This window comes from Ctenopharyngodon idella, chromosome 13 (genome assembly GCF_019924925.1).
Source record: "Ctenopharyngodon idella isolate HZGC_01 chromosome 13, HZGC01, whole genome shotgun sequence".
NCBI lineage: Eukaryota > Metazoa > Chordata > Actinopteri > Cypriniformes > Xenocyprididae > Ctenopharyngodon > Ctenopharyngodon idella.
In genome coordinates, this window is record NC_067232.1 from 2,111,175 (window position 1) to 2,138,266 (window position 27,092).

General features: G+C 36.6%; 1 protein-coding gene across 2 annotated transcripts in view; it reads left to right on the top strand.

The window, feature by feature from the left end:
- The window catches only part of LOC127525326 (potassium/sodium hyperpolarization-activated cyclic nucleotide-gated channel 1-like), a 111,847-nt gene extending 96,503 nt beyond the window's left edge, over positions 1-15,344 (top strand). Inside the window, exons 8-9 of one of the 2 annotated variants that reach the window (XM_051917819.1) lie at positions 3,615-3,678; positions 10,910-11,237. In XM_051917819.1, coding sequence (XP_051773779.1) covers positions 3,615-3,678; positions 10,910-11,096 — 251 coding nt within the window. In that variant the 3' untranslated portion in view covers positions 11,097-11,237. Of the gene's footprint in view, positions 1-3,614; positions 3,679-10,909 lie in introns of both variants that reach the window. The other variant, XM_051917818.1, reaches the window with a different exon arrangement.
- Positions 15,345-27,092: the final 11,748 nt, after the last annotated feature.

Genomic DNA, 27,092 nt, shown 5'->3' on the forward strand with positions numbered 1-27,092 from the left:
TCTGAAGTGAACTAATCCTTTAACATTAAAATATCACATAATAAAATAATGTTGTTCATGATACCCAATGCATTAACTAATGTTAATGAATTGAACTATTGCAAAGTGTTACCCAACTTTTCTTTTCACAAAACATATTGTTCCAAAGCAGCGAATGTTTATTTTCCAAATGTGTTATTTTTTGGAAGTTAATTTGTGCAAAAACTGCATGAATCACATCAACATTCATTAAATGACAACATTAACATCTAAAATATCACATTTAAAAAAATTAAAAAAAAGTCAGCAACACCTTACACCCACCTCATTTTTCACTACAACACATTTACTACTTCACTGAATGTTCTTCTCCATGAAAACGTCCTTAAATAGCATTATATTTGTACTACACTACAATAGTCTCAGATTATACGTAATGTACTTTTTTAATACCGGTTGGCTTGATGTACTTTAACATTTCCCCACTAAACACAAATCCATTATCACTCACACTTACTTCATAGAAACACTGAAAAGAAGGATTTCTCTTTCAACCAGTTTCAAAGGAACAATGGGAAAAAAAAAAAGGATTTTATTCAAGCTGTCTTAAAACAGACATGTCAGGTTCTGTAATGCTGCATATTTTAGTCTTTGTCTCATTGCTGAGATACAGGCCACCGTCCATCATCAATTTGAATTGTGTGAATTCAAATGTGAGCTAATACATTCTGAACATTCGTAGAACATCGGTTTGATGTTCTGCACCATTCAATGGGTTTGGTATATAACCTTTTTTGTACTATATAATTGAATTCTCTGTCACTACGGTTTTAAATAGGGTCTTGAGCATGAGCCTTGTTACTTTTCACCCAACATCTCCATGAACCTTTTACTCAACAACAATGTTTAACTAGTTTGTGACAGACCAGATTTGAAGTGAAGCACAAATACATCTTAAATTCAGTGGTCACATTCAAGCATAACTCCAAAAATACAGTATCTCACAGAAGTGAGTACACCCCTCACATTTTTGTAAATATTTTATTATATCTTTTCATGCCAGCAACACTTGACAACACTGAAGAAATGACACTTTGCTACTATGTAAAGCAGTGAGTGTACAGCTTGTATAAAAAGAGTAAATTTGCTGTCCCCTCAAAATAACTCAACACACAGCCATTAATGTCTAAACCGCTGGCCACAAAAGTGAGTACACCCCTAAGTGAAAATGTCCAAATTGGGCCCAAAGTGTCAATATTTTGTGTGGCCACCATTATTTTCCAGCACTGCCTTAACCCTCTTGGGCATGGAGTTCACCAGAGCTTCACAGGTTGCCACTGGAGTCCTCTTCCACTCCTCCATGACGACATCACGGAGCTGGTGGATGTTAGAGACCTTGCGCTCCTCCACCTTCCGTTTGAGGATGCCCCACAGATGCTCAATAGGGTTTAGTCCATCACCTTTACCCTCAGCTTCTTTAGCAAGGCAGTGGTCGTCTTGGAGGTGTGTTTGGGGTCGTTATCATGTTGGAATACTGCCCTGCGGTCCAGTCTCCGAAGGCTTCAGTATGTCACAGTACATGTTGGCATTCATGGTTCCCTCAATGAACTGTAGCTCCCCAGTGCCGGCAGCACTCATGCAGCCCCAGACCATGACACTCCCACCACCATGCTTGACTGTAGGCAAGACACACTTGTCTTTGTACTCCTCACCTGGTTGCCGCCACACATGCTTGATACCATCTGAACCAAATAAGTCTATCTTGGTCTCATCAGACCACAGGACATGGTTCCAGCAATCCATGTCCTTAGTCTGCTTGTCTTCAGCTAACTGTTTGCGGGCTTTCTTGTGCATCATCTTTAGAAGAGGCTTTCTTCTGGGACGACAGCCACGCAGACCAATTTGATGCAGTGTGCGGCGTATGGTCTGAGCACTGACAGGCTGACCCCCCCACCCCTTCAACCTCTGCAGCAATGCTGGCAGCACTCATACATATATTTCCCAAACACAATCTCTGGATATGATGCTGAGCACATGCACTCAACTTCTTTGGTCGACCATTGCAAGGCCTGTTCTGAGTGGAACTTGTCCTGTTAAACCGCTGTATGGTCTTGGCCACTGTGCTGCAGCTCAGTTTCAGGGTCTTGGCAATCTTCTTATAGCCTACGCCATCTTTATGTAGAGCAACAATTCTTTTTTTCAGATCCTCAGAGCGTTCTTTGCCATGAGGTACCATGTTGAACTTCCAGTGACCAGTATGAGAGAGTGAGAGCGATAACACCAAATTTAACACACCTGCTCCCCATTCACACCTGAGACCTTGTAACACTAACGAGTCACATGACACCGGGGAGAGAAAATGGCTAATTGGGCCCAATTTGGACATTTTTACATAGAGGTGTACTCACTTTTGTGGCCACCGGTTTAGACATTAATGGTTGTGTGTTGAGTTATTTTGAGGGGACAGCAAATTTACACTGTTATACAAGCTGTACACTCACTACTTTACATTGTAGCAAAGTGTAATTTCTTCAGTGTTGTCACATGAAAAGATATAATAAAATATTTACAAAAATGTGAGGGGTGTACTCACTTCTGTGAGATACTGTATATATTAAAACACTTCTTTTAATAAGGGGCTGATATGAATATTGAATACGTCAGTATAAAAATGTCTTATTTCTTTCTTTTTGCATCTTTTGATTTCGCAGTTCATAAGATAAAACCAGAAGATAATTTAAGATGTGACCTGAAAACTCAAAGTAAATGTTTCTCTTTTAAGCATATGAAATGGTTATGACGTATACTAATATAGCATGAAGCCCTGCATAATTTCACAACTTGAGTGCATGAAACAAAACACTATAAATGTAAACAGAATATCCCTTTTTAAGTTCCATTAAACAGTCATTGGGATCGATAAATTTTAGTACCTGCTTGCCTGCATCCAGCCCTTATAAAAAAGTTAATTTTAGATATAGGTTTTTCTTTAGTTCAGTTGTTTTATTTTTGTGTTTATTTGCTAAATTCTGGCATGATGCTATTGACTTGCCTTGCACTAAAAGTTGGATTGGATTGGTTTGGATCAATATGCCCACACCATTGTGACATGCACGTCACAACTAATCAATAACAGATAAGGATCGATGTGATCAGGCCAATCAAATCGAATTAAAATAAATGAAACGAACCCCCAATTCGACAGTATGCATTACACTGTCCGAATTCCAAACTAGGATTATATCTACACCCATCTCTGTTTGTGGCATCAACGTTTTCACCCTTTTAACGTCAGTCACAACGCGAGATGAGCGGTGTAAACAAAACCAAGACGTGCATTTGTCCTTTCATGTGGAGAACGGGCTTGTACTAGATTGCCACTGCAAGTTGCCAGCACTTTTGATTTGACATTAGACTAAAACAACTAAAAACAAGGGGTCTTGTCTCATACAAGGGAAAAATACGGACCGTGACATGATTGGTGCTCCATGTACTGTTTTTTGGACTGCAAATGCTTGTCTCGTCCTAAGCAAAAGAATTTGCCAAAAAAAGAAAACAAAAGTTACCATGCATTAACCAGAATGACATGTTGTACAATTGATGTATCTATCTTTATTTAAAAATTATTTGACCAGGAGCCCCTCTTGAGATGAGCTCATCTCGTTTTCAAGAGTGTCCTGGCCGACCAGTAGGCAGCAGGTAAATTCCTCATGACGATCCAGATTTTCCCCCCTCACATCTGAAATGATCCACAGGCTTAAGGCAGCCAGCATGCGTTCAGTGCACCAGTGGACCTCAAAACGAAGGTTTAATCAAACGAATAAAAAGCCATTGTAAGTAAAAACAAAGTTGCATGCTACTGTTAAAGTCAAGGCAAGTACTTTTTATAGTATTTTCCCTGTCATGTCTGGGCATTGATCTGTCTTTATAATAATCAATGCATGCATACTATTTGATCAATTCAAGAAATTCCAAAAAATGTGCTTCACTTAAGGTTTTTACTGCAAGAAAATAATCATAATGATGATAACAACGCTGCTGCTTGTTATGATGATGTTGCCAAACACAAAAATGCTTCTTTCTGTTGTTAATTATTATTTGTCTGTACGTTTAAAAGTGGTGGGAAATATACCTTAAAATTGTAGCATGCTAAGCAAATTTAAAATAGTTAATGTATACTCAAGCCACTTTAAATATTTAGTTATAAAAAGCAGCTAAGGGGCAGTATGTTAATACATTATTCAATTTAGCAGATTATATAATGAGTCTATATAATCAGACACAGAATTGGACAACAAAAAGCAGGTGACTATTAATCTTAAACATAAAAAATTATGTATATGTATATAGAAAAAAACTGATAGACTGATCAAAAAAAAAAAGATTTAAATGAACATTTCATCACAAAAAGGTAACCTTTTTTTTTTTAAACAAACTGATTCACCAGAATGTTTTGGACTTTCACTACACTACTTAAAGTAGGAAATAGAAAGAAAGGACGGTTTGAATTAGCAACATACAAACGTGATTTTAAAACTTTTAAAAATGAACTTAAAGGGTTAGTTCACCCAAAAATGAGAATTCTGTCATTAATTACTCACCCTCATGTTGTTCCACACCCGTAAGACCTTCGTTCATCTTCGGAACACAAATTAAGATATTTTTGATGAAATCCGATGGCTAAGTGAGGCCTCCATTGACAGCAAGACAATTAACACTTTCAATGCCCAGAAAGCCACTAAAGACATTTTTAAAACAAATTTCATGTGACTACAGTGGTTCAACCTTAATGTTATGAAGGGACGGGAATACTTTTTGTGCGCCAAAAAACAAAATAACCACTTTATTCAACAATATCTAGTGATGGGCGATTTCAAAACACTGCTTCATGAAGCTTTGAAGCTTTATGAATCTTTTGTTTTGAATCAGTGGTTCGGAGCGTGTATCAAACTGCCAAAGTCACGCCCCAAAATCACGTGACTTTGGTAGTTTGATACACGCTCCGAACCACTGATTCAAAACAAAAGATTTGTAAAGCTTCGAAGCTTCATGAAGCAGTGTTTTGAAATCGCCCACACTGTTGAATAAAGTCGTTATTTGTTTTTTTGGCGCACAAAAAGTATTCTTGTCGCTTCATAACATTAAAGTTTAACCACTGTAGTCACATGAACTGTTTTAAATATGTCTTTAGTAGCTTTCTGGGCATCTGAAAGTGTTAATTATCTTGCTGGCGATGGAGGCCTCACTGAGCCGTCAGATTTTATCAGAAATATCTTAATTTTATCAAAAATACGTGAGGGTGAGTAATTAATTCATTTTTGGGTGAACTAACACTTTAAAAAAAAGTTACTTGTTGGGAAAAGTATCTTGGTAATGAAAAGGCTACACTATTATGAAAAACAGATTAACTGATGAATATAACAAATATAACAAATTAGTAGCATCATTGCTAATTTTAGGTAGTGATCTTTCAAACACAGGGCTCCCACACCTTTAGACCAGTGAATTTCCATGATTTTCAGTTATATGTGATTACTGGATAAGAATTTTTTTTTGCCCTTTTGCACTCACAAAGAGCCTAATAAATATTTCAGAGCTGGCCTAACTTTAAAATTCCAGGATATTTCCAGGTTGACTTTAGGAACCTCCATTTACCTAAACTCAGATAACAGTCATATCAAAGTATTTAACAGTTTTTATTATTATTATTATTAGCAACAGAATCTAAAACATAAGCAACTTTGTCCCGGCCTATTTATATCCATGGTCCAAACGTCATGGCAGCCACCTGGCAAGGTGCTTGAGCTCAATGGTTTGCCACGTTCACGGCTCACTGTGTTCCACTCATTAATTAGAGAATGGGAGGCAGACTCCAGGTTATTAGGCATCTTTAGTGACACAGATAGAGAGGAATGAAGCCCAATATCCCCATTCAGCCCCAGATGAATGCAGCAGAGGGCTAATGTGTCTCAGCGGAGGCCGTCAAGCTTAGAGGTGAAATGGAATGTTCCGTTCTACTGAATGTCTAAGAACATTCTTTGGGAATTTGTGTTTCTCCGTACAAGCCCCATATAATAGGTTTTGTTCTGAAAGACACTGTGGGTTACTGTGAAATCAATGCTAAGGCAATGTTCAGAATGTCTTTTTTATAGATCTTTTCTTGCTCACAATCAAATGTTGTGGCACTCTCAAATGATATTTTTGCCAAAACTCCCCACAGGAAAGAAAAACTACCATGGAGATCTCAATTATGAGACTGAGATGAAATTGCGGAAAAAAAAAAAAAAAAAGGTCTCAAACTGTGCTAAAAAATTATTATTATTATTATTGCTATCAAATTATTACATGAACTAAAAATTCTTATTAAATGTAAGAATTTTGCTCACTACTCTTACTATGTGTTAACAATTGCCTAATTTGTTGTTATTTTACTTCTAAGGAATTTTAAGAGAAACATCTGGGACAAATATTTATGGAAGCTTGTTTCCACCACTAAATAAAAAAATAAAAAATCTGATTTTATAGCTCACAATTGTGAGTTTATAGCTTGCAATTCTGAGAAAAAAAGTCAGAATTGTGAGATATAAACTCACAATTGCGAGGAAAAAAAAGTCAGTTGTGAGAAGTCATCGCAATTACCTTTTATATTTTTTATTTCATGTTGAAAACAAGCTTCCATATTTGTTTGGTTGTTGGATATACACCGAAACATACTATTTGGAGATATTGACATCATCTAAAGCATAACACATTTAGGCATGCGTGCATGCACAGCTTTAGAAATGTAATAATGTACATTTTATGATTATATAGAAATCCATTAATCTAATTTCACATTCATTATTATATACATACATCATATACATACATACACACACATGCACATAATATATATGAAAACTAAAGAAAATTTATGCACTACATAAATGTGGTGGCACTATGCCATGAATACAATAAATACAATAAAATAAACATTTCTAAACATTTGTAGCAAATACATTCATGTGCTATAACCATACTTTAAAAACACCTAAAATTCAAAATGAAGTCACTCTTTCACAAGATTGCATTCTTTCCAAGTCATGTAACTTGGTTTTCATATTTTGTTATGTAATGCAATGAGTACATTTTCAAATGCGACTTAAGTGTCTAAATACTTTTTGGGTCACTGAATGCCAAATTCTTAGTTTAGTGTAACCTACGATTATATAATATTCTGCGGAAATCCCTGTAGATTTTGTTGACGGCAAGACCTGGTCAATAAAACATGGCATACCAAGTTCCAAGTTCCTGCAAGGGTGTCAGAAAACATGTACGACTTAAACATATCCAGCAGAACACATTTAAACATCTCTAAAACATCCTGTTTGATCTGCAAGGACCTTGTCTAGATCCCCTTCTCCACTGGCCCTTTAGAGTCCTCTGAATAACATGTTTTTGATCAACTCCTCATTCACAGAATTCACGATACCTACAAACTTCTTGTCAGACATCACGTAAGTCTGTAGACATGCAGTGCGTGTTTATTTAGAAGTAGACTGTAGTCTCCTCAATATTCATCTGGATTTATTTCACTGTGGCTACCAGTAGATTACACATCATGGCCTTTGCCTTCTGAGAACGAATGCACAAAGGCCATTTCTTTCAGGGTGGGTTGCAAACATCAGGGACAATTAGTCACAGTTTTTTTTTTTTTTTTTCCCTGCCAAAATGCATCACAGGCCTGACTCACCCAGCCATGTTTACCGCTACCAGACTAGTCGATACGCACTGTGAACATGGAAATTGTGTATATTTGGATATGCAAGGACACGACAGGCCTGTAAAAACTCAGAGAAGTCTCCAGGGAGGTCTTTGTCCTTACCGCGATTACGTACACGTTATTCATGTCCCCCTGAATAAGTGTTCCTGTCCAGACCAGACTTGTTCATCCTCAGGAGCCCCTTTCTTTCTCCAGTGACATATGATATCTCTCATTTTCTGCCTCAGCAAATAACAAATGACATAGTGCTGAAACTCTTCGTTATTGGTTATTGATTGCTTCCCCCCATGGGAACGGTCTCAAATAAAATGTACGTATTACAGTAAGTTATTAGGAGACAGTATTTTAATTCCTTCATCCTGACAGTTACTGTTCTGCGCTATCACATTATGTTCAGATCATATTGTTCTTATTTTAATTTAAACCATCATCCATCTGGTGCTGATGGCTTATGTCCACACACTTTTGGCTAAGTAGTGTACGTCTATACAAGAAATGTGCCCATTTTTAAGCCTTGTTGGTTTGTGAAGTCTTTTTCCCAGTCATTTCTTCCATGGGTTTAAAAAAAAACCTCAAAAATAACCTTCAATAAAGACTTAAGACATAAAGCAAACCAAACCAAAATAATATCATTTATAGAAAAACATCATTACAAACTTTGATTTAAAGCAAAAAAAAAAAGTACTTCAAAATCTGAAAAAGCACAAAATACCGTAATAACGTTTAATGAGGGAATGTACTACAATTCTATGATTTAAGCAGTAGAAATTAAAAGGGTTAGTTCACCCAAAAATGAAAATTGTCTTTAACTACTCAACCTCATGTTGTTCCAAACCCGTAGGACTTTTGTTCATCTTCGGAACATAAATGAAGATATTTTTTAATCACACATCAATTATGGTAAACAGAAGCTCAAGCATGTTTGCTTGACGTGCAAGAACCAATGAGATTCTTTCTCGTTTGTTACGCATCACATTTGATCTTCCGCAAGAACCAATGAGGTTTGTTCTCCCGCATCAAGCAGGTTCGGTCGAGGTTCTGTTTATGTTTGCGGATCAATGTTTATATCTGAATAAAAGCTCAAATTAAATCTGTTCATCATATAAAGTGATCGAGTCGCTTCAGAAAACTAATGGATCAAAGATGTCTTAAATAAAAGACATCTTCATTTGTCTTCCGAAGATGAATGAAAGTCTTATGGGTTTGGAACGACATGAGGGTGAGTAATTAATGACAGAATTTCACTGACCCTTTAAATACTTAAAAAATTAAAGTTAGAAATTTTTATTTATTACAAGCATAAAAGCAATATATTTTGCAAAATGTTTATTGCAAAATATTCATATTCAGTAGATTCAGATTCTGTACTGAAAGCTTTATTAAATACCAGTGCTGTCACAAAGACGTGTAATTTCTTAATAGATGTACATTTCAGTAATGTCTGTCAGATAGTCGTGACAAATTATGCATGGTTTTTCAAAAAAAGAAATGCTAGTAGCATTGACATTGTTCATGCGACTTTTGCAAAGTTTGAAGAATATTATTTATGATGCAACACATCTACAAAACTTATTTGACTCACTGCAAAACTGTTAGCAACAACAAGCCAGCAATAAACTAGCCAGTCAATAACAAAATATGCCGTCTAAACATGTCTTAAATTCATATTAAAATGTAATTTTCTTTTTCTAAACACAACATAGTTTAATACTTCTTCTTTAATGATTAAATACTGTATATAACCATTTTGGCCCCAACACTGCAGACATCTTGATAGTAAAATTTTATATGTCCCACAGCAGCTGGGTCATGAAACTGTACTTTCACCTTGAATGGTAAAAACCCCAGCATGCCTCCCTCCTGATTCGCTCTTACGGCTATGGATGAAAGACTGATAGCCTATTGCTTTATGCCTTCAGCTCATAAGAGTCTTACTCAGTCATCTTATGTAACAATAGAGCTCTGCTCAGCTATTGTGTACAAAAGGGCAGTAATAGAAGAGGTTCATGGAAAAATCGATACATCCCTCATTTATGATAGCAGCAAAATTGTGACTAGTAAAAGAATGGAATAGATCTAAATCCATTTGGCACACGGGAGTAAAATTAAATTCATGTTTGGAAACCCTAATAGCCATTGCGCCATATCGAATCTCACATTCTAGCATTCTATACAAACATTAGCTGATCAATCAGTTGATTTTTCTTATTGCTGGTTCCAGCTTTATAGAATATGACATTGATATCACAGTAACCCACAAATAGGCAACTATTAATTGCACTGATCAATGATCATAATTATATTTTGATGCATCATTTGTAGACTATGGAGGACTAAAAATAATTTTAAAAACATTAACTTTTTCATTGCGCTAAACTTTATATTTGTCAATCTGAAAAAGTATTTTAATTAATGAATTGATCGTTTTCTTCATTTTATTTTCAAAGTGACACTCTAGTCATCCACTGTAGATCACGAACACAATAATATCAAATAAAAGGTTTATAGGACCATTGGCTGCTAACATAGAGGTTATTTTATTCATTACAAAGTCCTATTATTACTATAAATTTTGTGGTTGTCCTGTTAAAGTAGTACTAGATACCCTGCTGGAAAACAAACAGCTTGGACATACCTAATCGATCTCATCATCTAGCCAGGCCAAACTTGTCCACAATTAAGTTTAGCTGGTTGTGGTCTTCAAGCATAACCAGATTACAAGTGCTCAAAACCCCTCTAAAACAAGACCAGACTAGGAGACCAGCTAATACCTTCAAACCAGTTTAGAAAAAAGCTCTAAAAATGATTTGAGGCTTGCTTTTCAGCAGGGTAACAAAACATTTTTGAGTATCTTGTGGTGTGCTTGGAGATTGTGATGTTTTAGACTTTAGAAATGTGTGCACTTGCTATATACCAATAGTAAAAAACAAATGTGAATTGAGATTCAATGCATAAGCAAATGAGTTAAGCACCTCAGAAGTTGAATCCAACATCAGTCTTACTTCAAAATCTCTACATAGGAGTGACTAGCCTCCCCTTTCTACATTTGTGAGACCTTTGTGCTTCTCCTCTCACTGTTCAACACTCTTTGTTACCCTATTTGGTCTAGTTGTTAACTGCTCAGCCTAAACTAAAGATTGACTATCTTTCGGTTTCACCCCCCAACAGGGAAGAAGAACTCACTCCTGCTCCAGAAATTTCAGAAGGATCTGAACGCTGGCGTCTTCAACACTCAGGAGAACGAGCTGCTGAAGCAGATCATTCGGCAGGACCGAGAGATGGTGATGATGGTGGATCGGAAGCAATCGGTCACGGGGATGAACTCCACGCCGATGTCTGGAAACTCCATCATTAACTCTCCTGCTCAGCCACCGTTTACTACAGCGACAGCTATTCTTGGGAACAACCAATTACAGCAGCAGGCCGCCCCACTAAGCTACAGCACCTCCGCCACTATAACCCCATTAGGCCGCGTGCCGCCCTCACAGGGCGTCACGTTTTCGGCGCCGAGCGTTTCTCACGGTAACTTGAGCACCTCTTCCCAGAATCCCCCTACGCCCTTGCAGCAACCGGTGGGGGCGATCATGTCCCCTTGTTCGTTCACCACATCCATTTGCAGTCCCCCGGTGCAGACCCCTATAGCCAGCCGAACATTCCAGTACGGATCGCCGACGGCCTCCCAACTGTCCCTTGTACAGCAACCCTTACCCCAGCAGTCCTCGCCCGGCTCCATACCACAACAACCGGCGCAACAACAGCCGCAGCAATCGCAAGGGGCGTCCCCTCAGAGAAGCGATGTCCACAAGAGCGCACAGGTGCTCCAGTCAGGCAGCCTGAGCAAGGACTTACGCCACCTCTCTGCCTCGCAGCCGTCACTGCCCCACGAGACCTCATTGGCTGCCCGAGCACACCCCACATCAGGCGAATCACTCGCTTCCATTCAGCCACCCATGGGATCCGCGGCAGGCGTCCAGGCCCCGGGCTCCGTGCTGCAAAGCGGCATCCGTACCAACGTCCCACAGAGGGTCGCCCTTTTCCGGCAGATGTCATCGGGCGCGTTACCGCCGGTGCGCATGGCGCCTTCTAGTGCCCAGCACAGGGATTCCACGGGCTCCAGGAGAGAGTCGGCAGTCTTAAGCAGTACAGAGACGGAACAAGACAAGATGCGGTTCGCATCGAATTTATGATCCCATTTTACTTTTTTCACATTCATTTTTTTTTAAAAGATTGATTTTTATGGAGAGACAAAAAATGGGGAAAAGACTTGTATTTTTTTTCCTCCAACTTCCTCTGAGAAAAAATAACCTCATAGCTATCCTGTACAGAATTTCCTTGTACTATATTTTAGACACACTTCCCCTTCAACTTAAGAATGTATATTATACAAATATATATGTGTGAATCCAACTAGAATATTTGGCATTGACCATATGGGAAAAAAAAAAAAAACTCTAGTATAAACGCAAGTCTTCCTCTCTAACATATGTGACTTTAACGTGTCTGAAGATGTTCTTTTCTGTTGACGTTTTTCATTACAGTTCAGATTTTTCGTTTTTGGTACGGGAATGCAATGATGTTTTTGAATGTGTTTTTGTTGAATTTTTGTTCTCGACGAGAAGATGATAAAACAAGTCCAGCACTCAGCAGCTTTTGGCATCACTGTGGAAAATGTTTGCGCAAAACGAACCTGGGAAATACTGACATGTTTAAAAAGCACATCTACAAACTTTTACCGGCTGGAAAAAAAAAAAGATAATATCAGAAAATACTCGGCGCACCAAATCAAGGTGCAATTTCGACATCTGCAATACTTCGTGTTGTGCAGTAATTGCGTTGTGTTTCAAGACAGCCTTTGTGCATTAAAGGGAATAAATGTATTTATTTTATTTTTTTTTTCTGTTTTTTTTATTTTAATTTAGTTTATTTTTACAAAGGGTGTGTGGTCAAATCGGATGGTTTTATTTTCTATATCTGATTTCAGAACGAGACAGACATTATGAAATGTCACTTAAAGACTGTACATTTACAATATTTATAAAACTAAAGATTATCACCATTATGCAATAGACTGTGATATAAAGATTACCTATATGTGTGTTGTACATAGTTTTGTAGAAATAGTATTTAAAAAAAGTAATGTGTGGTGCATTTCAACATGGCAATGTCTTATCTCTGTCAGCCGCCTGGGTAATGTCTATATATGCATATATATAAATATATATTCAAATGGTAATATGTGACAACAAACATCAGAAACAATCATTAGAGATAAGAAAACCTTAATGCAAATAGTAGCACTATACTGTAGGTAGCACTATATGTATTCCAAAATATCTTGCTGGTCAAATGTAAAGGTATACGAGTGGGGTTTGGGGGGGGGATTCATCATCAACATCATCAGCTTATCAGCAGCAAAGCTTAATGCAAATGTTACATCATCATTTACATTTTACAATCCGTAAATGGAAATCAAATTGAACATTTCCTGGGCTGACGTAACATAAGGAAGCCACCAGCTGTCTGACGCTTTCTTTTATGATAGTTTTATATTAATAGTGTTCATCTCATATCAGTATTATGTACACACTACTCTAACGTCATACTATTACATAGAACTGGATGTTCTGCATTTTCCATTATTTTTCATATTTAAAGACTGTGAAAGCATACCATTTATTTATGTATTTATTTCACTGAATGTACAAAAACATCAACCTTTAATTTTAACCTTTATGCAACATAAAAATCTGTAAACCGATGGCACTGCAGACACAACACAATTATCCAAGCAGAAACTATTCTGCATTTTTTACAAGAGTAATTATGTGAATCCAACAAAGTGTCAGAGAGAATAGATGGACAAAATATAGATATTCAAAGAAAGTAAAACAGAAGCTGCTTTGCATTAAGGTTTTTATCTCTCCCGTTCGTCGATTCATCCAGTCTGGGGCTTAAGACTTTGAAACGGCATGTCAGTCGCCCGTATTGGGCGTAACTAGAGGTAACTAGCAGCTGTGACTTATTTGACTATTTTAATTTATTCTTACAATACTGCTACCGAAATTCGGTAGACTAAAGCAAAAACTCATCTGACCTGTGCAAAGTCTCCAAGCCCCCTTGCACAATGTCAAAAAAAAAAAAAAGAAAAACCCCACTTGTGTCAGTAGTACCGTACCAGTGCAAATCCCATACAGCGACCATAAACGCATGCATTAACATAAATACTTAAAAAGAGAAACTATTTAAAAAATGTTGAGATTTAAATGTATTGTGAGATTATGTTTTTTTGTTTATTGTCTGCCTAGACGTTCTCTGTGTATCAGAAACATTGAATTTTCACGAAAAGGACATTCTTAAGTATTTGTGCCTAAACTATAGCCATGTTTCATCCTGTTCCTTTCATGAGTGTGACTCGTGTGTGTGTGTGCGCGCTCGCACACGTGTATGTAAACAAGTGTATACGTATTTGTTCAATGTTTTTCAATGAGAACAAAAAGCAATGGGAATGGCCAAAAGTATCGGATCAAAAAGAAAAAATGGGATCGCAGCGGTCTTTGCTTGGCATATGCGATTAACAAACTAGTGAAAATACCAAGTATATCTATCCGCATTTAACAAACTAATCAGTATCGACTGGAATCACGACAGATCCTGGGAATGGTTAAATGTGTGTGGGACTAAACTTTATAGCCACTGATGTTGTGTGGAATGAAACTGGCCAAAGCGAAACATTTCAAACTTTCATTGTGAATTGCACTTTCTGTTTAAAGAGAGAGAGAGAGAAATCTAGAAGCAGAAACATATACTGTACATTAGTTGGTTAACTAAAGGGGTTGAATACAACAAAAAGTGTTTAACTCCTGCTATGCCATAGTGTATAGAAACTAGTGTACAGATATCTGCTACTTTTTGATACTGTACTTGCCTTTGGAGGGGAACGCTTCCCGTGTTAATGTGCTTTTTCCTCTCAGCTTTAAATACTGTTAGAATGGGAAGGAGAGACACTCATACAACAATACACAAAAAAAAAAAAAAAAATGCTGTCACTTTCTGAGGAGGCGTTTAAGAAAACCAGCACATATCTTCGTATGTTTGTTTGTTTTTTATTTATTTTTATCATATATTTGTGTTTATGTCATGGGAAATGAACAATGCAAAAGAACAAGAGGGAAGAGTGATGTTTTAATAAAGGGAAAAAACTAAATGTTTGGTTTGCAGCCTCTACGATTCAGGTGAAATTATTTTGTTTGATGTGTTCTATGATGTGATGCAAATGATGGAAGATTCTAGAACAGGCCTCAAGCTCTTAATCTCAGCTGATTTTTTTTCCCATTATGCTCGTTCATGCATACCGACGCTTGGTTTAAAAAAAAAAAAAAAGAAAAAAAGAGAAAAAACGGGGACAAAAATCATTCAATAAATAACAAAACATGAACAATTAGTTACTTGATCCTGAATAAAGAAAGGTAAATGTATACTTTCTTATACATATATGCAGACAAACGGTGTTTGTCAAAAAATTACTTTGATTTTCTTTTTTGTTTCTTTGTAAATAATAAACCTTTAAAATATAGAGAAAAAATAAAAGAACTATTGCCATTTACCACCAGGCTTTTGTGTGTTTTTGTGATGAGTTGCCATTTGTTAATGTTCAACTTTTGCTTTATTTTATTTATTATTAGTGGTACTATCTACAGACTTGAAATTGCATGGCTTGTTGAGCTGTGCAGTTATGTTTCGCAATGAGACACTTTATCGTTGTTTACTCTGTTATGAATGGGTTCAGATTTTAAAGGAGTCCTTGATTATGATTTCGCTTTAACTTTAGTGTGTAATGTTGCTGTTTGAGCATAAACAACATCTGCAAAGTTATGATGCTCAAAGTTCAATGCATGGGGAGATATTTTCTTTTAAAGAATTCGCTGTTTAAGGACTACAACAAACAGCTGGTAGGGACTACAACAAGCTTCTTCCCGGGTTGGTGACATCACAATCCCTAAAATTTACATAAACCCTGCCCCCGAGAACACGCAACAAAGGGGGTGAGGCCATGTTGGGCTGCTTTAGAGAAGAGGAAGAGTTGTTGTAGTAGAGTGTTGTTACCATGCCATCATTTTACAACGGACTGCTTCACAAACGAACGTCAATTCAACGCTGGATTTGCACAAAAATTAACATGACGGTACATGCTAGTCGATGAGTTGAATCAACTCCACAGCAACTACATAAATTTATCCACTACCCATTCAGAAACATCCAGTTGCATTCTAAAAGTTGTAACTTCTTCCTGAGGCTGTAAGGCTGAACACCGTTACTGACAATAGTCATTTTGGCTGTGTGAGATTCTCCAGTTTTGTTGTTGTTGAGCAACCGAAGCACGAGCTGTTAAAGCTCCGCCCTCTTTTGGAAAGGCTCAGGCATGGTTACAACCAATATAAATATGCTAGTAAAAGTGACAGTCCACTTCAGCAGGCCAACTTCAGATTTTTAAAAAAAAAAATCAGATTTAAGGGGGGAAAACCAGTGAAACTTAAGGGTGGGCTGTTTTGAATTGAGCCATGACCCAGACAGCAACATAGTGTGGCCCAGATCCGCCCCACATCTGGTACATGTGGATTACACACGGACCAGATGTGGGCTGGATCTGGGCCGACACTATGTTGCTGTCAGGAGAACCTACCCAGAACACTCCAGCAACATACAATCACTCAGAACACCTCAGAACTACATTGCAATGCTCCTGAAACACTTCTGATAACACATAAAAAGACATTAAATAAATTCAGACATTGTCAGTAGATATTCATCAATGATTCAATGATATGGTTGCTGCTTTATACAAAAAATAGACAACAACACAGAAGTAATCCATCCACTTCCTGTGAACAGAAAGTAGTCCAATCTCTTTACAGTCAAAAGAAAAAGGAAAATTGATCATACCAAATCTTTTTGTTCCCATGTACTAGAATGCTCCATTTTGTGTCCAAAAGTTAAAAAAAATCCATACATGATTATTCCACAGAATATGATTGTAAATTCCAGGCCACATCCATTTTGTCTATTTGGAGAGAAAAAAAAGATAATGTCTAACATAGACTGCGTTAGAAGCCCAAAACAGGTGCATCTGCAAGAGGTGAAAAAAGGCCTAGAGGAAGCCTAGTTAAAAGTCCCCTGAACTTCCTGTTGTCTCCAGGAATCATACATCAAAACAGCACTTTTCAAATTCTTTTTTTTTTTTTTTTTTTTTTTTTTTTTGAGAATACATATGTACATGTGTGCATATATGTGTATAAATGTTGTTTTATTATAAATTAATTGGTTTTAAATTAGCTAAAAAGAAGGAATTTTATGTATGACTAATTGAAATTAAATTCAATGTCGTAATGAAACGAACAATGTGCAGAATTTTAGATGAACTCTTTGACTGACAGTTTCTTAGTGTAAAGGTCATCTTGCTTTGGCCTTTCTCCTTTTTCTATGTTGTAGAAATATAGAGATAAAAAGTAAATGTGTGACATTGACAGTGGGAGAGAGTGTAATATAAATTTGGAGGGAGGAACAGATTGGGAATATCAGTGACTCCTGTGGCAAAATGAAAAATCATCTCTTTGGGATGGTCAAGATTTCCATTCATTACCCTCCTCTGCAGTTATCAGTCATGAAGTATTCATACATTCTGACAGAACCCTCTCACAGTTGGTTCTGATTAACAGGACACCTTACACACAGTTTGGATTCATAATTCACACTCAACAATAGGGATTATTAGACTTCTGAATGCTTAATAAGTCTGAGATAGAATGAAACATTTGCATCTTTTCATATGCAAATCCTCTATTGAGTTTGATTAATAACTCAAACTAGGTTATTAATCAGGAATTCATAATACAAACATGTAAAATTATATTCATCACATTATTGCTGCGTCCGAAATCGCATACTAGTAGGTATTTGGTTTGAAACTTTGCAACTGTGATTATTGGCGATTAACTGATTGACAGCACTAATATTTATGTACTGTTTTGTTGTTTCCAATTTTAACGGTTCTGCAATTGTGGCTTAATTTCAATCACAATCAACAATTTTGCTCCTATAACGTTTTTAAAAGTTAGTGTACTTGGTTAGGGCGACAGACACGTTACAAAATGTGATGGTGTGAAGAAAAAAAGGAAAGATAATATGACAAAACAATTTTATTGGTGCTATTTCCAATCAAGCTGTAATTTTGTGTGATTGTGCAAAATGTATGAAAATATTTCATTGTATTTCAGACACATAACATGCTAATATTAGCTTTCGCAGGGGTATCGAAAGTATGTTCATGAATGATAACATGACTTCCCAGAAGTATTATCACAGTTAATCCTTTTGATGAATATAATAATATAATATTTTTATTTACCAAGAAAGATTTCCAAATACAGTGGCTGACAGGATCCAGAAGTTTTACTCCAAATCTAATTCACGTATTACTTCACAGAGGAGATGAAACAGCAACACAAAACCAGCCGAGGCGAAAGACCTTTGACATAAGCCAAATCCGCCCATTCAGAATTCCAAATGGCTCTTAATGGAATTCATGCAAAGCAGAATACAGATGAATCCATTAAAGAGGACCATGACATGGAGATGAGCAGGATAATGAAGTGCATTCACACGCTTACTGAAGCACACACACACACAACAGTTTTAAAGTTCAGATTATAGTCAGAGCAAAAGATGCTTTAATGATAAGAATAGGCCAAACAACATTTAAAAATGGTTAAGATGACAGCTTTTTAAATGCATTAATGTGATTTTCCAAAATAACACATGGAACATGACAGATGCAAAAAATTGCAAGAAGTCTGGAAATCTTTTCCTCTTCTGTAGCTCTCAAATCAAATACTCCAGCATTCAGTGTACTGCGTCACATCTATGTCAGAAAGAAAGTCACACGGATTTGGAACAACATGAGGTTGAATTATTTTTTTTGGATGAACTAACCCTATAAGCTGTGACAAATTAACATTAGCACATATTATAATACCACTTCAATTTGATTTATTATTAAACGTGACTTAATGCTGTTGGTAAAACCTTTATCCATTAATCTCATCTGTTCAGGCAACCCGACCTTCAAAACATCAGCAAAAACAGCAGGGTTTCACATGACACCAGTTCAGCTAGAATTTCTATCAATTGTGTCAATCCAGCATATTTTTTATATTCCAAAAGTAATTTAAGAAACCAAGCTGTGGGTTTGGAAAAGGTCAAAAGAACTGAGCATCTCTTTGAAACAATTCACAAGTCTATATTATTCTAGCCTGCATATTATATGTATTTTTTTAATAAAAAACAAACATTTTGTGAACATGTGAACAATTCACTGGCCCATGTTGTTCCAAAGGCAAAAAGTAAATATAGCTGCAAGCAGCAATTATTGGGGTTCAAGCACTTTAAGGCTTTTAAGCACATGCGTAAATGTTTATTATGTTTTAATAAGCAAGCCTGTAACCATCTCGATCATAGATGGAAAAGACCATTTACAGCCAATACAAGCAATTTACCATATGAAATATATGTTTTTTAAAGCTTTTTAACAGTTATCGAGGTTGAGCCAAAAACCTACAACTAGTTCGCCAAAGTTGTTTTTGAAATAATCTCCAATATTTAACGAATGATTCGATGGACAGAGGCGGTCCTAGAGGCAAAGTTGTGTCGAATGTCGTGGGCATGTGCGACAAATTGCCTGATACACAATCCTTTACGGATGTGAAAAACATGAAGGCGACCCCCTGTGGCTTGTTTCTTTAGAATTTCTCACAGGCCTCTAGGGCCGTGAGTCAAACTGGCCCCCGCAAGTTTCGTTGTCTATGCTCATATTTCATTGGCTGCTGCTCATATCTCATTGGCTGCTGCCGGCCACATTTTTCGAGATAAGCAAATGTCCTCAAAGGCAGTCTTGACACCTTGGACAAAGGCACCGCATGCCAATTTTCAAGTCAATCAGACTTTGGGATGCGTAGTTATAGCCATTTTTAAGTTTTTTCATGTTATAGCACCACCAAGTGGCCAGTCGCCGCATCCTTTTTCACGCAACCACAGAATGAGCTCTTACATACACTATATTGCCAAAAGTTTTGGGACGCCTGCCTTTACGTGCACATGAACTTTAATGCCATCCCCAAACTGTTCCCACAAAGTTGGGAGCATGAAATTGTCTCTATGTCTTGGTATGCTGAAGCATTAAGAGCTCCTTTCACTGGAACTAAGTGGCCAAGCCCAACCCCTGAAAAACAACCCCACACCATAATCCCCCCTCCACCAAGCTTTACACTTGTCACAATGCAGTCAGGCAAGTACCGTTCTCCTGGCAACCACCAAACCCAGACTCGTCCATCAGATTGCCAGACAGAGAAGCGTGATCACTCCAGAGAACACGTCTCCACTGCTCTAGAGTCCAGTGGTGGTGTGCTTTACACCACTGCATCCGACGCTTTGCATTGCACTTGGTGATGTAAGGCTTGGATGCAGCTGCTCGGTCATGGAAACCCATTCCATGAAGCTCTCTACGTACTGTTCTTGAGCTAATCTGAAGGCCACACAAAATTTGAAATTTGGTAGCTATTGACTCTGCAGAAATTTGGCGTTTTCTGCAGACTGTGCGCCTTAGCATGCACTGATCCCGCTCTGTGATTTTACGTGGCCTACCACTTTGTGGCTGAGTTGCTGTTGTTCCCAATTGCACTTTGTTATGATACCACTAACAGTTGACTGTGGAATATTTAGTAGTGAAGAAAAGGATTCCAACAATATAAGACACTTGAGCCTACACCTAACAGTTCAGGAGTTATGAGTGATTTCATACTTTTCACCGCTAAACCGCCCCCTCAGGCCGATCGGGGTGAGTCTAGGTGACAGACTGGGTGAGTACTACCAGCCCTCGAAGTTTCAAGTCTCTATGACTTACGGTTTGGTCACTTTTAAGGGAGAATGCTGATCCTTGGAAATTCACAATTACAGTAGGGTTTCAGCGCTATGCGCTGGAACCCCTACATACATTTATTTATATTAAAGGTACACAAAAACAAAACTGCATGAATTTGTGGAACAACATTGATTTGGTTGTGCTTTGGCTCTTATGTACACAAACTCCGGTGAAAACCATCCCGACAGGTCTAAAATAAAACACTTATTATAGGCTTACCATAGTGAATCAGGGTATGACAAAATACATCAATTCTTCCTCCAAAATGTGTTTGACTCATTTAAATTCTGTTAATTTTTAACAAAAAAAAAAAAATTGTGCCTTTAAATTCCTTTTTTTTTCTTAAGCTGCTATTCATCAGAAAGAACAACCCAAAACCCAACATTTTTATCATTTATTAATCAAAATAAAGCGTTTCACTCATAAACACGTCACATGGAAGTAAAATGGGTTGTGAAAGTTTCAGACATACACACAGATAGATTCATTATCGTCAGAATATGAATATTTATAGGAATGCTAAAGTATCTCATCTGAATTTATGTGGATGTAAATAACCGCTGGCAGAAAGTGAATTAGCGTTAGCCCCCCTCACCACCGATAAACACAAGCCCTTGATTTATTGGTTTCCAGTGCAGCTGAAGGTTACCTTTGTGTAATGGAGGATGCCGCTCAGTAATCTTGTGTCAGGTGACTGTAATTGCATTATTTCATAATAGCTATGTATCGTAGATAGGGGGCTTTGATAACAGGAGTGAATTAAAAAAGATTCATATCTCCAGATGTATGGGCTTATACATCGGAATTTCATTACGGCACTGTCAAGACCTTGATATCAATTTATGCAGTTTCCTCCAGCCAATCACATTATTAAAGTTTATTGAATAACAGAGGTTGCTGGGGAAATTGTTTGGGGTTAAAACATTAAGCATGATAATAGATGAAACAACAATTGTTCTTAATCAAAATACAGTATTTTAGTAGTTAAAAAATAAACGCAACACCTCCGTTTCCATTTTATTTTGGTTGCATGCATTTCAAATATTAAGTTTAAAACATAATATATAAAAAGTTTAAAAGATTTTAGATCATTTCGGTGGCAGAAATATCGGTGGTCCTGCAAAAAACTATTCCATGAATTTTGTCAACGAAACCTGCATGCTTGATAATAATAATACATCTTTAAATATTAAAATGTGAAAATTCTGTCTAGAGGAGTTTTAAGCTAACAATTAGCAGTTGCATTATAAACTTAAATTCAAATCAATAAATGGAAACAAATATTTGAATCAACAAAATAAGACCATCACAGTACAAGACAGTATAAAGTATACCTTTAGTGATCAAATTAAATTTAAGATCTAATTACTGTTGTCTCTGGACTTTGTGGCTTAGGCCCCCAGTCAAATTCAGTAGGTTTGCTCTAGAAATTGCCTGTCTAAAATCCTGATGTGTGGGTATTTTGTTCAGGGAGACTTAAATGATTTTTTTTTTTTTTTTTTTTTTTTTTTTTTAAACAAATCTTATTTTGGCTTATTTTTTAGGACAAAAATGCCCTACAACAAATAATGCCAGAAGTTTTTTTTTTTTTTTTTTTTTATGTTCAAAAATAATTATGATGGTCTATACAACACTGGAAACATAGCTTACTAGGGAAACATATTTCTTTCTACTTTTTCCCTGCGTGTTGAATAAAAACACACATTATTCTTTATCACAAAATTCCATACTTCTATTTTTAAAGATTTTTTTTTGTTATGAAAGCACGATGAACACATGAATTAGGTTTTCAAATGAGGCAAAAAGATAAATAGATCTCAGATATCTGATATCTCAGTTTAAGCCGGATACTAGTACAGTCTGAAAGCAGAACTCATGCCTACAGCTCTCAAGGTGACATTCTGCTGTGAACACACCAGTTTGCTCACTGACAGAGGTAGTTTTGTCCGCTGCCCCACTGGGAGGCTCTGGTGCGGGCAGCTGGGTTTGGATACACAGAAGGTGTATGAGGGAAATGGATGGGTTTGACACCAATGAAGGGCATCTGTAGAACAGATGAGGTCAACTGATCAGTTGACCAACTTAGCAATACAGGAAAACTTGATTTGCATTTTCACTGCTAGGAAAAAGCAGTACTTCCAATGCAGAAAAAATGTTTGACACAAGTTTAGATGTTAAGCTTTGGTTCTGTGTAAAATAAATGCTGTATCCAAGCCATTTTTGCTGTTGTCATGGCACAACATGCATCCACGCAATTCAAAATGCAACACTGGTACTGTATCTTTTCCAGTGAAAAATGCAGATATGACAGTTCAAAAGGTGTACGAAGAAAAACAACTAATCATAATTCAGTATGCAAATAAATGCAAGAAAAAATACCAGTTGAAAAGCAGATTGTGAGCATTGCACACTATTAGATTTTGAATGCTGAACATTCAATGTAGCCTAAATCTGAATTTAAAAATAAATTAAATATATTTCTTTAAAAAAAGTGACATTTAAAAACTTTATACAGAATAAAAATAAAGAATATTTTAATACAGTGCTGCCTTTTTAAATTGTATTTTTCCCATATTATAAAAAATCTACTGCAGAAGACAGATTTTAGCATCAGATACTTTTAATTATTTTGAATAAGTTTTTGTTTGTATTTTCCATTTTCATTTTAGTTAAAGTTTTAGTAATTTTCTTCTGTTTTTGTCAAATAATTATTTTTTTTTTTTAAGAAAAATGTCTGTATAGTTATTAATTTTTATCCCAGTTTTAGCTTTAGTTATTTTATTTTATTTATTTTTTTTTTTTTTCAGTTTAACACGTTATTTCCCTCATCCTTTAGCTTGCGTTTAGCAAGTTTAGCTTTAGCAGACCGTTTTGAGCTCTCTCATTCGCACATGAACAGACAAAAACACAAAATTCCATCAAAATGCCTGTTTTGTCGGGTATCCTCGTAAAGCACAGTCTTAAATGAGTTTAATAAAGTGAGAAAATAGGATGCAGATCTGCACCATGTGTGGCAGTTCTTAAAGTGACGGCAGCCTAATAAACCTGCTACAGTCTGCCATTAATGTTAATCTAAAAACAAAAGAAAAAGAAAATCACTCTTAATAACTTTTGTAGCTTTAACAAGAATTAATCAAATTAATCTATATTTTAATATAGATTATGCAGTGAAGACTGAAGTGTTTGATAACTTTTTTCAATTTCTGGATATTTCCTACCAGTTAGATCAAATATTTAAAATATGCTGTCTTTATGTTGTTTCTGTATTAATTTGAAATTATTACAATATAAAAACATATTGAAAACTTTAATGTTAGGTGTGATTAATTGCAATTATTACAGAAAACGTGCGATTAATTAGTTCTTTTATTGATTGACAGTCATTATACACACACACACACATATATATATATATATATATATATATATATTCTCGAGGTGTCATACATCAACTAAGCCTAAGCTTAGTTTCTGATCCTCACATCCTAACTAGCATTAGTTGCACCAGAAAGACCTGCCATGACCTGTGCTATGCCAGGGCTGTGGTTCAGTATCCGTAAAGATCATGCTATAGTGCCCTTCTCATCCAACAGCATGTCTGCACTGCAAGAGAAAAATGCAATACAGCTAGAGAGCTGCCATCAACAAAGCTGTGCATCGAAAGGCACGTTGATTGTAATGGGAGCTTTTAGTTTTGCTGCATTATGTTGCAATCTCAGTTTAGACGAGGTGTGAGAGGTTAAAAGGATATAGACAGCATTGATTTTAACAGGAAAAAAAGTTTAATGCAGCACCAGCAGAACATCAGACATTCTCTTGAAGCTTCTTCAAAAAGCAAAGCCAGTTCTGATCTCCCATACTGAGATTTCTCTCATAAGCATACTTTTCTTTCAGCATGGCTTTCTGTGAGACGTTTGCTCCATACTGGCTCTCTTAATTAGCTGGAAAGATGTTTCTGTGATCACTGCTTTATATGTCAGACTCATTAGTTTCTGCCTGGAGATTTGTTCTGCTTGTGAAATGCATGGTTACACTTTTCATATCTCTGTATTTTATTGAGAAACAGCCGGAAACGAAATTAGCAGAGAAATATCAACATTAAGTTCAATAGGGATGTGTGAGACTAGTCAACTAAATGATACTGCTACTGCTAGTCGACAATGGAAATACTAGTCTTACTTATGTTGGCTAAATTTTATTTGTGGAATTCTTTTTAAAAATATTGAGTTTGTACTTACTGGTCTTGCACGGCCTATTGATTCAATTGATTTTAATAAACATGTCTATATTGGTTAATGTTGATTAAAGGTGCAGTATGTAGGATTTTTGTCCGCTAGAGGCCTATTCAAAACAAAGGCGTAGCTTGATGACAGCAAGTTTGAGCGCGGAATCTTGGGATATGTGGTCTTCACCTCAACGAAATAGGGATAGGACTCGGGAAGAAATCATGTTCATGTATGCGATTATTAACGTTATTGTAGTATGAAGCAGAGCAGGACCGAGTGTTGTGGGAGCTGAACGAGGCCGCTGGAGCAATTGCGCAACACACGCCTCACAAACAGCGAAACTTTTGTTATGTCACAGTTGCCGGCGCCGCTTCCACTTTTCCGGTCATGAGTATGAGGTAATGCAGCTCTGTTTATTATATTAGATACATTTGAGAGTGTTGAAAATGATCTTATAACGTTACTCTGTGTGTTCGCTTGGCGGCTGCTGTGAGACACTTGTTTGAGACACACTGCATTAAGATAGATCGATTTTAGAATGACATATTAAATACTGGATGGCTTGTGTTGATAAATGGCGTGCAATTCATTTTAAAATGTATTGTATGATGGAGAAAATTCTGTATTACTGTTACTAAAAATAAAGCTGCATCTGATTATGCTATGTTAAACATTTGGGATATTGTAAGTACTCAAGTGAACAAAATATATAACACTGGCCTAGTGGTTTTTGGATATTTTACTGCAAAAATCTTACATATTGCACCTTTAAGTGAATGCTTAAAGGGATAGTTCACCCAAAAATGAAAATTACCCCATGATTTACTCACCCTCAAGCCATCCTAGGTGTATACGACTTTCTTCTTTCAGCCAAACAGAGTTATATTAAAAATATCCTGGCTCGAAGCTTTATAATGGGAGAGATTGGAGGATGAGTTTTTGAAGCCCAAAAAAGTACATCCATCGGATCATAAAACGTAGTCCACATGGCCTTCTTAATAAAGGCCTTCTGAAGCGAATCGATGTGTTTGTGTAAGACAAAAATCCTTATTTAAAACTTTTTAAAGTAAAATAACGAGCTTTTATATAAATACAATATAGGTTGGTCTAAATCTGAGTGATCACTTATATCAATGTGATATATTTCGTCAATGTCAGGAAACACGATTCCTGGCTGCATGTCAATATCCATGGATCAATGGATCTTTGGTTAGTTGTAAGGAACACTATATCACGTCCAACCTTTAGTTTTAACTAATAATTGTTTGTTTTACTCACTATTTCAAATTGATTGCTTATACAGACTGTTTTTTGACTGTCTTCTCCAATTTTCATTTAAACATTATGGGCATTAGTCGTGGCACACTAACTATGATCCATCCAAAATGTGGATTTAATTAATGCCAAAAAGTGGAACATCACAAAAACCATTCGCAATTAAAGCAGCGATTTTAACCCATAAAAGACAACAAAATCGTCACTTCTGGAGGAAACTGATGCAAAATGAAAATAGTAATGGGTGTGAATTTAAGACATTTCCTAAAAGCTAAGTCTGTTCAAGGAAAATATTGACCTGCATTAGACTAATAGATATTTATTGATTGTGCTTCATTTTCTGTTATTTGCTCCAGTGGATATTTAAAAGCTCAACCTCCTCTCTCACTCAGAAATTTGACACAAGGTTACTCCACATGGATCCATTTCCAGATCTTGAAATGGAGTCCTAAGCAATTTTTCAGGTTTCTGATTTTTAGCACTATTGTCGCATAAACGGATTTCCTGTAAACAAAAGAACTAGTCTATCCCCAGAGCACGGTGTGGTGTTCCTCATCCATCTCGCCCTTTTCTCACTTCACTGAATTTGGCTTTTCCTGGAATTTATCTCACAATTCTCTGCGGAGTCATTGTAGAATCTTGGAGACCCGGAGCAAACATCTTCTGTTATTAAAAGTTCTGACCAAAGGCACTTTAAAGTAGCACAATAAGCCCAAGAAATCTGGCCTGTCTGCTGAGATTTAAAGATTTGAAATGCAACTCATAGCAGGAAAAATAAATAGCCTGTTCTCCAAAAGAATGACCACTGTGGACTATTAGGAGTCAAAACACCTTTCTAGCAAAATGGTTTATTTAACTGCATTGCTACTATGGAAGTTGC